The sequence below is a fragment of the Grammomys surdaster genome, unplaced genomic scaffold (assembly GCF_004785775.1).
Source record: "Grammomys surdaster isolate TR1022 unplaced genomic scaffold, NIH_TR_1.0 362, whole genome shotgun sequence".
NCBI lineage: Eukaryota > Metazoa > Chordata > Mammalia > Rodentia > Muridae > Grammomys > Grammomys surdaster.
In genome coordinates, this window is record NW_021604781.1 from 5064241 (window position 1) to 5077218 (window position 12978).

A 12978-nucleotide genomic window follows, 5' to 3' on the forward strand; every position below is an offset into this window, starting at 1 on the left:
GACGTCCTGGATGTCAGAGATACATTTAATTCCCTCGAATGTTTTCTAAAATAGTACAGAGAACAAAGGGACAACCACTGCCCCATAAATCCGGCCACTGTTGGTGTAGTGGTGGAACTGGGAACTGCAGCGATTATTTCAGGCCCCTTTTGGATTTCCCGGTCTCCCTATCCGGAAGTCGCCGGCTACCGGAAGTGACGTCGCACCCTTTCGCGCTCGCGGGAAAACTCTCTTGTCTTGGTGGCGGGTCCCCTGGTGGGACTGTGAAGCAGTCATGAGCCTCTGGGTGGACAAATACCGGCCGAGCTCCCTTGCCCGGCTGGACTATCACAAGGAACAGGCAGCGCAGCTGCGCAACCTGGTGAGCCGACCGGGAGGAAGGAGGTCGCCCCGCTCGGCCGCTTCCTGCGCAGCCCGGGGAAGGGAGGAGGCGGCCGCCCCAGTGTTAGCGAGCGGGTCAGAGTGGAGAGTTCCTCAAAGTGCAGTGTTTTGGCTGCGGGGGTTCCCATGAGTTTGGTGTGGGGACCTGAAGAAGGCCAGTGTAGTGAAGAATAATGAGCAAGCACCGGCTGTAAGGGGCGGGGATGGGGGTGTGCCCCGGGCGTCCGTGTCACTGCAAGGGCCAGATAGGCTCTCCTGCCACAGAGATCTCGCTGGATGGGAAGCTGATGGAGCTGACGATGCTCCGGGACCCTGTTCTTAGTTACTGGCCTCTTCAGAATCACAGCTAAGTCTTTTCTGAAAAGGAGAAATTATTTTAACAAATCCCGCTATCCTTCACATGAGAGCTTTTGGAAGAATCGAGGGTGAAGTGGAAGATATGCTTTAGGTTTGTTTTTGTTTTGTGATGCATGCTGTAAGTTAAAATAGAACATTATGCTTCACTGATACACATACCGGTTTTCCGAGCAGTAGCTTCAATGTTCAGTTTCCTAGTGGCAAGATCAGGTCCCCATGTTAATAGTACTCTTTCGTTTGATAGCACTCTGTTACTGCTGTCTTTTCCATAGCTTTGCGTCAATGCTGATCGAGTGTGAAGTTCTTCTGTCTCTCCCAAGTGAACTTACAAGGAAATCAGTGCACCTATTTCTGAGCAAGAGCACTATTATGGGGAACCCGGGCCAGAAAAGCATCTGTCTTAGTTACAGAGATCTATTTTGCCTTCTCTCATCCCTTACTTTCAAACGGGCCCTTCAGATAGCTTACTCAGGGAGTTCCTACTTTTATTGAGTGTTCAGAGTTTGGTACCTCTTCTGTTGGAGCTGGATGATAAACAGAGTATCTTGGTGCTTTAAAAGTGGTTTGTTTAACTTGGTTCACCTCAGTTTGAGTCGGAGCAAATGTCTTGTTCTTTTTTTTCCCCCCCTTAGGTGCAGTGTGGAGACTTTCCCCACCTCTTAGTATATGGCCCATCAGGTGCTGGAAAAAAGACAAGAATTATGTGTATTCTACGTGAACTTTATGGTGTTGGGGTGGAAAAACTGAGAATTGAGCATCAGAGTATCACAGTAAGCATCTCAGGTTGAGGCGTAGCAGATGTTTCTGGTGGGGATTTTCAATCCTGGTCATGTGTATACCTACCTCTCCCCACCACTGGTTGCCTAGTGTGTGACTTAAGAAGTTGTGTGCCTGTGTGTTATGAAGGTGGGATGAGTCGGATAACTGTCAGCTGCCAGTCCTCTCTTTCCCATTTTGTTTAAGACGGTCCCTTGCTTTCTCCCAAACCTAGCTGGTGTACCTGGGGGCTTCTGGAGATTGTCATGTCTGTGCCTCCCACCTCTCTGTGAGGTTCCCCGATATTTCAGACAGTAGCATTTGTACTAATGCTACAGCTTTTATGTGGAGTCATCACACTTGCCGTGAACACACAAGTGTATTTCACTCAGCCATTCCCCAGTCCCTGCAATGCCCTTCTCGTAAGTGTACTCAGTGCTGCAGAAACGGCAGTTCCTTACACATGGTGATGTGTAGCGTACTTGATTATGGTTTTTTATCTTTTACCTCAGCAAGATGATACTTGTTTTGAAGTTATGTTAAGAATATGTCATGCCTATTTTCAAGTCCTTCATGGCATCTAATACAGTGTCTTAATGGTATTTTGTATTCAAAAGAGAAAAATGCTTAGTATGGATGATCATGCTATTAATAGAATCTTCAGGAGGGTAATGCTGAATTATCTCAGAAGAAATAATATTCTACAAGACAAAAGAACTGAACAAATAGAAATATAGGGTATGTTCTCACATGGGAGGCTTAATATTTAAGTCTCTGTTCCAGGTTACGGTATGAATTTCAGTCAGAATCCTAATGTTTAAAAAGTGTATGATGTCACCCTAAATTCCATATGGAGAATACGTTTCTGAAATGAGATAAAGTTATGGAGAGTATAAGTGAAGTGAGTGTATTACTTCATCCCTAGAAACAGATTGTCTAATGTAAACTAGCTTAAGGGAAGGTAGGTTTATTTGAAAGGACAATGGGAGAGAGAGAGACTATTGAGAAGCATTCATTTTAGGAAATAAAAATGGCAAGTTTTATGGCAAAATGTAATTCACCAACTTGAGTCGTGGCTTTTCACTACTTTCAGAGGATTTAGTCTAGTCTATGGTCAGTTGACTTGTGTTTTGAGGCCCCGTCGTGAGGCAGAACAGTTATAGGGGTGCATGTCCTTATAGACATGTTAACTTCTTGTTCAGTTGATGGGTCTATAGACAGGTGACACAGACATTCACAGTGTCAACAATGTGAAAATCCATAAGGATAATTAGTTGTAGAGCATGCATGTTGTGAGTTGATAACACAGTCATGACCTCATACCAGTTGTCTGAGAGGGATTGCAGAAATATACTATTAAGTGGGAAAAGCACAATATGTATCTATGAGATTTTCTCTTTTTGTATATTAATTTTTCATGAAACATTGATGCTGTGAATATATTTTTCTTTTATTTCTGTGTTAACATGGAAGACTGTGTAGATAGTTGGCAGTGGTGATTTGGTGATACATGAAATAAAAAGAAGACAGACAATAAGTAAATGTTGAACCGATTCTTGTTTCATTCACAGACTCCATCTAAAAAAAAAATTGAAATCAGCACCATTGCAAGTAACTACCACCTTGAAGTTAATCCCAGGTAAACCACTCCTGAATATTTTTTAGAGAAGTAGTTAGAGATTTAGCAAAATAACAACAACAAAAAAGTGTTTATAGTCATTGTCCTCCAACTTAGAGAATTTTTTTAAATACTGTTGTCAGATGTCCTTAGGAAAGTGAGTACCATGGTCCATGTCACTGAGGCAAGTGTCTGTGTAAAGGAATGGGTCCAGTGGAGGGAGTGGAAGCAGGAGTCCGGAGCTCTTGTGTATGTGGCTTTGGTGGCAGTCCCTGTGGATTGCTCTCTAGGAACCTTAGAGTCACCCTGAGAGGATTCATCAAGGAAAAGGTTGGGAATGGATCAAATTATAAAAGTAAGAGTGTCTGCCCTATAGGCTACTTGGGGACTGCTCTAGTTCTTGATGGGGAAAGTGATCACCAGTGTCCAGATGTTGTGATCCAGCTGTAGCAAGTAAAGGAAAACTGTGTTGTGCAGTTTCAAGTATTTTTTACTATCAAGGCATTGTCCAGATATTTGTTAAACTGATAGTTTTGCTATCTAAGTAATAATAAACTACTGCAAGAACACAGTGGTTTTAGTGGTAATACAATTTAAATTTGTTACTGAGCCTACAAGATCTCAAGTTTCAAGGTTCATAATTGTAATTAGATATTACTAGTTTCAACAGAAACCAAACAAATGAAAGCAGACTTCCTGATATTGTTCACATAACAACAGATTAAGAAGGAGAGTGCAATACTTGGTGACTGTTTACAGCCATGTGACCATCATTCTGATGTTGTAGTGATGCGGGAAACAGCGACCGGGTTGTCATTCAGGAGATGCTGAAGACAGTGGCACAGTCACAACAGCTTGAAACCACCTCACAAAGAGACTTCAAAGGTAGGTGGTGGGGGGCTTTCTGTGAGGCTGGAGACTGTCGGTGTATTCTTTTATAGTGGAGTTACAAATGAATGCTTGCTGTGCACCCACCCTTAATCTGAGCACTAAGGAGGCAGAGGCAGGAGGATCTCTGTACATTCCAGGCCAGCCTGATTTATAGAATGAGCTCTAGGACAGCCAGGCCTGTATGTAGAGACCTGTCACAAAAAAAGAAAGAAAAGACATATGAGTGGTAGCCCTGGTCTCTGCTCATGGTGTTCAGTCTTGTGTCTGTGGTGCCTATTTGACATTTCAGAGCAAGATAACAGGATCACAAATCATGTAAAATAAGAAACAACATACAGTGCACATGTGGGGAAGTGCGTGTTGAGGATGGAGGTTGACATTCTTGTCTTCCTAGCTCATTCTTCATCGTGTCATTGAGGCGGGGTCTCTCATTGAACCTTCAGTTCACTGATTTCAGCTCTGCTGACAGGGCAGTGAGTGCTAGGGCTGCACCTGTCTCTGCTTCACTAGAACTAAGGTTTATGCCCAGCTTTTTATATGAGTGCTTCCAAAGTTAGATTAACATTTTTTTTCCATTAAATTTATGGTTACTTGAAAATAATGTATTTTGTAGGCCTTTGAATTCAATATGTTTCTTTTCTGTTGACTATTTTTTTATTAAATGTGAATTTTTTTAAAAAAAAGTAAATTTTCCTGTAGTCTTTGAAAGTAGGAGGCCAGAGAGGGGTTTTCTAGGTTTGGTCCTTAGGAGGTCCTGTGTTTTATTTTCAGAAAGCAGTGAGGTGCATGGCCCTGTGCTGCAGTCTGTACTCCTTTGCTTTTCCTGCCACATCCTTGTCTCTGTCTGTCTGCTGCTCTGCTTGGCCCACTTCTGCTGCTGGGCTCTGTATCTTAGCACTTTAGAGACCTCCACTTGCCCAGACTGTATTGTCTCAGGGTCCCGTGTTCTCGGCCACAGATGGGGCCCTATGTGACCTGCGTCTGCTCACAAGTTCTGCTTTGATACTGGCTGCGACTTCCAGTGTATCCTGTGGGCAGTTTAGGGTTTAGTGCCCTAACCACTGGGACAAGTGTCATGGATTCCTCCTTTCTCTTTCACTCAAGCATGTCATTGTTTGTTCCTGTCAGCACAGATGTGGATGTAGTTTGATTTAGCTGTTGAGGTTGCTTTGTCTGTGGGCCTATCTAAACTGAAACCCTGCTGCTACTGCTGTCCTTTGGAAACAGCTTGATAAGAGGTTAAAAAATGTGAAAGTCAGATTCGTCCCTTGCACCATTCCTGAACCACTTAAGACCGACTGACTGGTCCCAGCCTACAGTGCCGCCAGATGCAGTCTTCCTCTATGTGCTTCCATAGTCTCTTCTTGGTGGTACCCACCCGCTGTGACTGTTGCAACGGAGAGTTCCCGAGTATGAACGGATTACTTAGAACTTATGGTGTAGTGCAGCACAACCGTGTCTTGCAGCTCTGTTACCAACGGTAAAGGCTGCAGTGAAAAGTCCTAAGTTAACTTCATTTTGACCAATGTTTCCTTCTTGGTCTTGTTTAATTATTTTAATTTTAAAAATATTCTTCTGGTAAGTCTGATTTGTACTTTTCAAAGGTAAAAGTAGACTATCAGGCATCTCTTTAGGATTTTATGCTGATTAATGAGGACACAGTAAAGGTAGAAATTCAGGCTTCAGTGGCCCCCAGTTAAAGGCAGTTTTGTTTCTCTTTGACCCAGTGGTATTATTGACAGAGGTGGACAAACTCACAAAGGACGCTCAGCATGCCTTGCGCAGGACCATGGAGAAGTACATGTCCACCTGCAGGCTGATCTTGTGCTGCAATTCCACGTCTAAGGTGATCCCCCCGATCCGAAGCAGGTGCCTGGCAGTCCGCGTGCCTGCTCCCAGCATCGAAGATGTAAGTTAGCTTGTTTTCCAAAAACACTCGAGCTCTAGCTTTGTTTTCTGAAACACAGTGAGGCCTATCAGTCAGTGAAGGGCAGCTGCAGAGCCGAAGGACAGCCATTACTAGATGCCAAGTGATAGTGATGTGTTTGGTGGTGAATACAAACAAAGAACATGTTCTCTTTGTCTTTTACTCTAACAGATGAGTAGTAGGAGTTCACCAAGCTTTGTGAAGTCTTCTGAAGTGTTAGTGTCTTCTGCCTCAAGCTGACTTACTTAGCTGTAGGGGGAATGGGAACATAGAGGAAGCAGATAATCTCTGGTTCCGGGGGTGGGGTCAGTGTACTGTTTCCCTTGTCATCCTAACAGCTGCTAATAAAATGTACAGGTTCTCACAGTAGACAGCTTTCCAGCTCACAGTAGATAGTGGAAGATTGTATGCAGCAGCACCTTTCCTGCTCATAGTTGATACTGACAGATTGCACACGGCAGCACCATATGTGTCCTGTAGGAGGCAGCACAGAGCAGCACTGTGAAAGGCCTCCACATCGTGCTCACATTAGCTAGAAATTGCCTCACTGTGCTTCTCCTCTTTGTTAATTTTTCTTACAGATTTGCAGTGTACTATCCACAGTCTGCAAGAAGGAAGGTCTGGCTCTTCCTTCGAAATTGGCTCATAGGCTGGCCGAGAAGTCGTGCAGAAACCTCAGGAAAGCCTTACTTATGTGTGAGGCCTGCAGAGTGCAACAGTGAGTGGGGCTATTACAACAGGCAACACTCCAGGACATGAGAGTTTGTTGTTCATTTATTTTCTTTGTATTTCATAGATACCCTTTTACTGAAGACCAAGAAATCCCGGAGACAGACTGGGAGGTGTATCTGAGGGAGACTGCAAATGCTATTGTCAGTCAGCAGACGCCACAGAGGTAACAGTGTGCGGGAGGCAGAGATATGTGACATTTACAAGTCTTGGGCCTCATTTGAAAGGGAAAAAAATATCATTTAAGATCTGAAATATAGCGGGCTAAGTTGTTAGTTTGTAGTTTTATGTTTTTCCTTAGTCTCTTAACCTGTAAAATTGAACTTTATTTGTAAAATAAATTTTGAACTCTTTCTGTTTTTTTTCTAGGATGTTAGGTAGCTTAGTTTTAGCGCACAGCATGAAATGCCTAGTGTGCTCAGGCTGAAAGAATAATTGTAATTGTTGTAATTGCCTTTGAAAATGATGTAGAATGTACTAGAAAGATACTGACTTCCTGCTATCATCCTAACTTAGCCAAATGTCCTTGACAGGCAACTTCACCCAGATTTCCAAAATTCCATTTGTATCTTGATGACACTGTTTTGCTTTAATACAGAGTAAAGAGAGTGTTCTGGAACTAGAAAAGACCGCCATGTCCAAGGATAGGATCTGTGAAGAGAAATGCAAAGTTCTTAGGAAGCACCATGTTGTTGTATACTCTAAACTTGTTTTTGTTCATGTTTCGGGTTTGTTCCTCAGAGGTGGACAGTGCTGGAAACGCCTCAGCTGGTAGTTTCACTTTTGGCAGCTTAGGTCCCCTGGGGTTGCATTGTGACATTTTCTGGGCTCACTGAAACACAGCCTCATCCTTGGTCTCTCGTGGGAGTTGATCATTTTAGGATGCAGAATAGACTTGCGTGCAGCATGAGAACCTGAGTGTTCCTGGTTGAGATAAAATAATAGTGAGAGAGTTCGTGTGTTTCTCTTTTGAGTTGGTATCTGATGAGTTACAGTTTTATACGATTCTTACCAACATCACTTAGTGGAGGTGGTTAGTGAGACGTTCTTGGAACTGCTGTATTATACTCTTGCTGTAGCAGAAAAGGAGTCTGGATGTCTACTTTTAAGAAAACTTGTAAATCACTATCTTGATTTATGTAGAGAAGAACACCTGCAGTAGCTTCCTTCAAATCCTGGGTAGTTGTTTTTTCTTTCGGTTCAAGTAATGTATTACATCAAGTAATGTATTATTTGAAAGGCAAAGACAATTGTTTTCTGTGTTTCAGGAATCTTATTTATTCCTGTTGATATTCAGAGTGTGCATTTCCTTCATGCCCTCCTGAAGTGTCATGAGGCATGCCTGCGTTAAGGGCTCAGGCGTTTGGCACCTCTGTTGACTTAGCCAGGCTTTGCTTACTGAGAGCTCTGGCCTATCCTTTCTGTGAAGGTCAGCTTTGTGTCCCTGCTGTATTGTTTAACACTAGGTGGTCATACTTTATGCCCATATCACCTCATTGCTTCTGTGATTGACTGATGGTTCCCCAGTCTTACAGCCTCTCTGTAAATACACAAAGCATAAAATTCTGTCTAGAAAAGATGCATACACATAGTATTTGATATGTCAGAAAGTGTGTGTCTTCAATTCCTTATAAACTTTGCATTTCAAGGTCTAAATTTCTCTCTCTCTCTCTCTCTCTCTCTCTCTCCCTCTCCTTCTCCCTCTCTCCCTCTCTCCCTCTCTCCCTCTTTCTCTCCCTCCCTCCCTCCGTCGCTCCCTCCCTCCCTCCCTCCCTCCCTCCCTCCCTCTCTCTCTCTCTCTCTATGTGTGTGTCTATGTCTGTGTCTGTCTGTGTTTGTGTATGCAGCCATGAGTATGTCAATATGTGGAGGTCAGAGGATGACTTTTGGGAGTTTATTGTCTTCTTCCACTGTGGCTTGTAGGGGATCAAACTCAGGTCATCAGGTTTGTACACCAAACAGCTTATCCATCAAATATTGTATCAGGCCTTTGGAGTCTTGGTTTCTATCCCATGGTGTTGTGAGTGATAGAATTAATAGCCTTTGTTATAAATATCTATTGTTAAAAATGTATGGGGAAAAAATGTTTTAAAAAATGACCTGATCCTTGGCCATGGTGGTATATCTTAGGAAGGTGAGGCAGGAAGATGGCTACTGATTCAAAGCCAGTATGAACTACCAATGAGTCTGTCTGATCAGACAAACTAAAATGGGATAGACTGGACATGTTGGAGACAGCTTCTCTCTGCATCAAGCTGATAAATCAAGAACATGGAACTATACTGACTGGCGAATTAAAATTTCTCCTTTTTATCACAAAGTAGCAATTTCTCTGCTTTATACAGGCTCCTTGAAGTCCGTGGAAGGCTCTATGAGCTTCTCACTCATTGTATTCCTCCCGAGATAATAATGAAGGTAAGTGGCTCTATTTTACATCTTGAACTTTCAGAGCTAAACCTGGACACTGACTTTGTGATCACAGAGCTTTTGTAATGCTAAAGTATATCATCATCTGTAACATTTGTTAATTCTGCAGATAGTGACTCATTTTTTGCTGTGTGCCAGACACCATTAGGAGACCACTGCTGAAGGGAGGGAAGACCAGCGTCAGTTGTGATAGTATGTCCTAGCGAGTGATGTGGGAAACAGGTGAAGAAGCTTTCAGAATATTGTGAGTCTTTAAAGGAAGGAAGGTGAAATAGTAATAGCGGAACCCAGTTACGCACAGCCATGGAAAGGGAAAGGCCCTTTTCAGCTGCCACTCAGAACTAAGAGGATAGAACTCTAAATGCCTGGGGAACAGATGGCTTTGTAGGATTGGCCTACTGGCCTCTTAACAAAATTGACTGATTTGGGATATTAGGCCATTCATGGGGTTTTGTTTGTTTCTATTAAAATTATACAGTAATGTGAACAAAATGAAATTATACTGAATACACAAAGAAAAATGTGCTTTTCTATATACAGAAATTAATACTTTGCATCAGTAACATGCACACATAAAAGCTACATTAAAGTTTTACCTTTTATGGGTAAGAAGCATCTAGATGTTTGGCCTTTTTTTCCCTTGGCTGCGTTTTAAGTCACTCGTATTTCCTGTAGGGCCTGCTCTCAGAACTCCTACATAACTGTGATGGGCAGCTGAAAGGGGAAGTGGCACAGATGGCAGCCTATTATGAGCATCGACTACAGCTGGGCAGCAAAGCCATTTATCATTTGGAAGCATTTGTGGCAAAGTTTATGGCACTTTATAAGAAATTCATGGAGGACGGACTGGAAGGCATGATGTTCTAACTCAGTCAGCAGCTTCTCCAAGCATGGCAGGTGCCTTGTTTATATAAATTTATGTTGGAACTTTGGATACAATAAACTAGCTTTATCTAGTAATGCATTATGTGTGTGTGTTTTAAAAATTATTCCTCTCTGAAGTATAAGTCTTTATTTTTATGTATAGAATACACATAAATTAAATAATAAAAAATTAATAAATTAAATTAAATACACATAAAATAAATTTTTATTTTTATGAGTGTTTTGCTTACATGAATACCTTGCATGTGTGCCTGTGCATCATGTGAATGCCTGGAGCCTAAAGTGACCAGAATGGGGTGTTGGATCCCCTGGGACTGGAGTTACAGATGTTTGTGAGCTACCATGTGGGTGTTGGGGTGGAACCTGGTCCTCTCTAAGAACAAGTGCTTTTAACCCCTAAGCCATCTCTCTAGTCCCCGAACTATAAAAGACTTTCATTGCCTCTATGACCTTGCCCTTAGTGCTGTGATATATTGATAGAAAGGAGATCTGTCACAAAAGTAACTGTAAGTTTAGGGGGATGAACACTGAAATTTTCAGATTCCTTGACACTTCACATGTTCTCTTGGTGAGGTTGTGAGCTGCCAGTCTTTCCCTCTGGAAGCGTTTCTTAATGTTAATCTATAGATTTTCCAGCTTCTAACCAGACACTGCAGAAAATACTCATTTCTCCTAGACTATCTTTTTTTGTTGTTGTTTTTCTTAAGCCTTTCAAAGAGTTTTAGTCATGAGAATAATGTAATACTTTGGAACAGAGGTTCATCTGAGAAGTCTTGCACTAGAGGATGGATACATTCGCTCTTTGTCACCACCATGGCCTTGCCCTTGCTGTGTTGGACATGTAGGAAGGTAATCCAGGAGCTTGGCTTCATTGTACCTGTCAGGCAAGTTCTAGCCAAGAAAGCTACAGTGGAATTTCCCTGGAGCAAGGGCCAGTGAGTGTCTCTACAGTGTAGAAAGCAGTAGATGGTCTCTTGTTGAATATGATGATTGTCACAGGGACTTCTCTCACTTCAAGGGGAATAAGATTTATTCTGGAGCTAAATATGAGAGACCATGTCTTTGAGACTTAGGTCACTCCAAATTCCAGGTTCAGTGTGGAAGCAGTTCCATGAAGTATTGTACTATCAGAACAGACATAAAGATGCTATTCAGTTAGATATTAGAAAGTGTGTTGTGGCAAATCAGAAAATTCAGCCATGGGCCTTAGATGCTATCAGATGAAATCTTAACATTGGAGCTTGTACTGGCTGGTTTTGTGTGTCAACTTGACACAAGCTGGAGTTATCACAGAGAAAGGAGCTTCAGTTGAGGAAATGCCCCCATGAGATCCAGCTGTAGGGCATTTTCTCAGTTAGTGATCAAGGGTGAGAGGGCCCGTTGTGGGTGGTGCCATCCCTGGGCTAGTATTCTTGGGTTCTATAAGAGAGCAAGCTGAGCAAGCCAAGGGAAGCAATCCAGTAAGTAACATCCCTCCATGGCCTCTGCATCAGCTCCCGCTTCCTGACCTGCTTGAGTTCCAGTCCTGACTTCCTTTGGTGATGAACAGCAATGTGGAAGTGTAAGCTGAGTAAACCCTTTCTTCCCCAATTTGTTTCTTGTGATGTTTGTGCAGGAGTAGAAACCCTGACAAAGACAGGGTTGGTAGAAGCTTGTGTCCTACTTAACACATTCCTAAAGGTATTCCTCTGTTAGTCATGGTATATTAGGCCCAACAGAAATGGACAAGGAATGGCTAATAGGGGCTAAAGATAACCCAGGATAAATTGTTATTAGGCTCTGGGCATTCCAATATGTCCACTTTACTGCAGTCAGTCAGACTTCATAGACAGTTTCTTTTTAGGAACTCTCACTCGTGTTCACAGTACACAACATTGTCAAAACAGAAGGTATTCCCATCAAATTCTACAGATTACTGTAGAGGGTTGTTCTGATGCTTTGATTTAATCAGGAATCTGTTTACTGATGCTGAAGGTCCTTGCCCCCAATTGGTTTTTGATCTATCAGTAAAGTTGCAGTGGCCAATGATTGAACAAGGGGCGGGACACTGAGAATTGGGACTGGGAGAGAGGAGAAGGGGACATAGTAGTGGAGGAGATAAAGCCAACCAGCCATTTAAGTTTTCAGGGTAGCCACTTCCCTGACTTGGCCTGGGGTGCCAGGGGAAGATTTAGGAATGCCTAGTCATTGAGTTAGCAAAGGCATTTTAAGAATAAAAGGTGTGTGTGTGTGTGTGTGTGTGTGTGTGCACACGTGCACGTTTTCTCGAATCCAAGATAGCTCCTGGGTGGGTGTGCATGTGAGTCTCTCCTGAAATTTAAAGAAATGTAGACAAAACTGCATGCAGCAGATAACAAGTTGAATCAAACAGCAGATGAAGATGACAGAGCCTGTTGATGCCAGCAGCCACCACAGTGTTCTTGCTGGTTTTAGAAGCTTGAAGACCACAATGATGGTGTTATAACCGCCATCAAAAGATAATGGGAAGAGCCACAGTGTATTCAAGTCCAAATGTTACTTGCTGGGTGATACAGATGACTAGGCTGGGGTGGCTGATGAAGAATAGAGGAAGCAGAAGCATCTGAAGATAATCAAGATACAGCTTAGAGGTCTGGTATTGCCCTTGACAATGGATGTGCTTTAGTACCTCACAGAATGACCAGAAACCTAACTAGGATGAAAGAGAAGAGTAGAGCTGTACCAGACAAAGCCATGACCAGAGGATCCTCAAAGGTCAGACAGATCACTGGTTTGGGGAGATGGGTTAATCCCGCAGTTGAGGTACTCTTGAATTGGAGACTGGATACACACTTCTTGTTGATAAAGAAGAAACTGTCAGGCTTTAATGTTCAAGAAATGGCTATTATTAATAAAGTTATCAAAATGTCAACTATTATTAAAAGATTGAAGAAAAACCATGAGTACATATGGACACAGAGACATACAGGTTCACACACACTGAAATTCTGTAAAAGCATGAAACAGGAAGCCATAATACACAAAGGAA

The 12978-nt window shown here is 42.6% G+C and overlaps 1 protein-coding gene across 2 annotated transcripts; it reads left to right on the forward strand.

Moving 5' to 3' along the window:
* Positions 1-209: 209 nt before the first annotated feature.
* Rfc3 (replication factor C subunit 3) lies at positions 210-10050 on the forward strand. Of its 2 annotated transcripts, none has more exons than XM_028779745.1 (9): positions 210-361; positions 1371-1508; positions 3066-3133; positions 3900-3997; positions 5731-5912; positions 6512-6648; positions 6727-6825; positions 9005-9074; positions 9762-10050. In XM_028779745.1, the coding sequence occupies exons 1-9, from the start codon at positions 275-277 to the stop codon at positions 9951-9953; spliced, it is 1071 nt and encodes a 356-aa protein (XP_028635578.1). In that variant the 5' UTR covers positions 210-274; the 3' UTR covers positions 9954-10050. The 2 variants fall into 2 exon arrangements, with proteins under 2 accessions (XP_028635578.1, XP_028635579.1); XM_028779746.1 differs by lacking the exon at positions 210-361 and adding an exon at positions 641-829.
* The last annotated feature ends 2928 nt before the right edge of the window (positions 10051-12978 follow it).

Coding starts and splice junctions, on each gene's coding strand:
- Rfc3 (XM_028779745.1), top strand. CDS start 275: ATGAGCCTCTGGGTGGACAAATACCGGCCGAGCTCCCTTGCCCGGCTG. Junction 3,998..5,730: donor CTCACAAAGAGACTTCAAAG/GTAGGTGGTGGG, acceptor TCTTTGACCCAG/TGGTATTATTGACAGAGGTG. Junction 9,075..9,761: donor CTCCCGAGATAATAATGAAG/GTAAGTGGCTCT, acceptor TATTTCCTGTAG/GGCCTGCTCTCAGAACTCCT.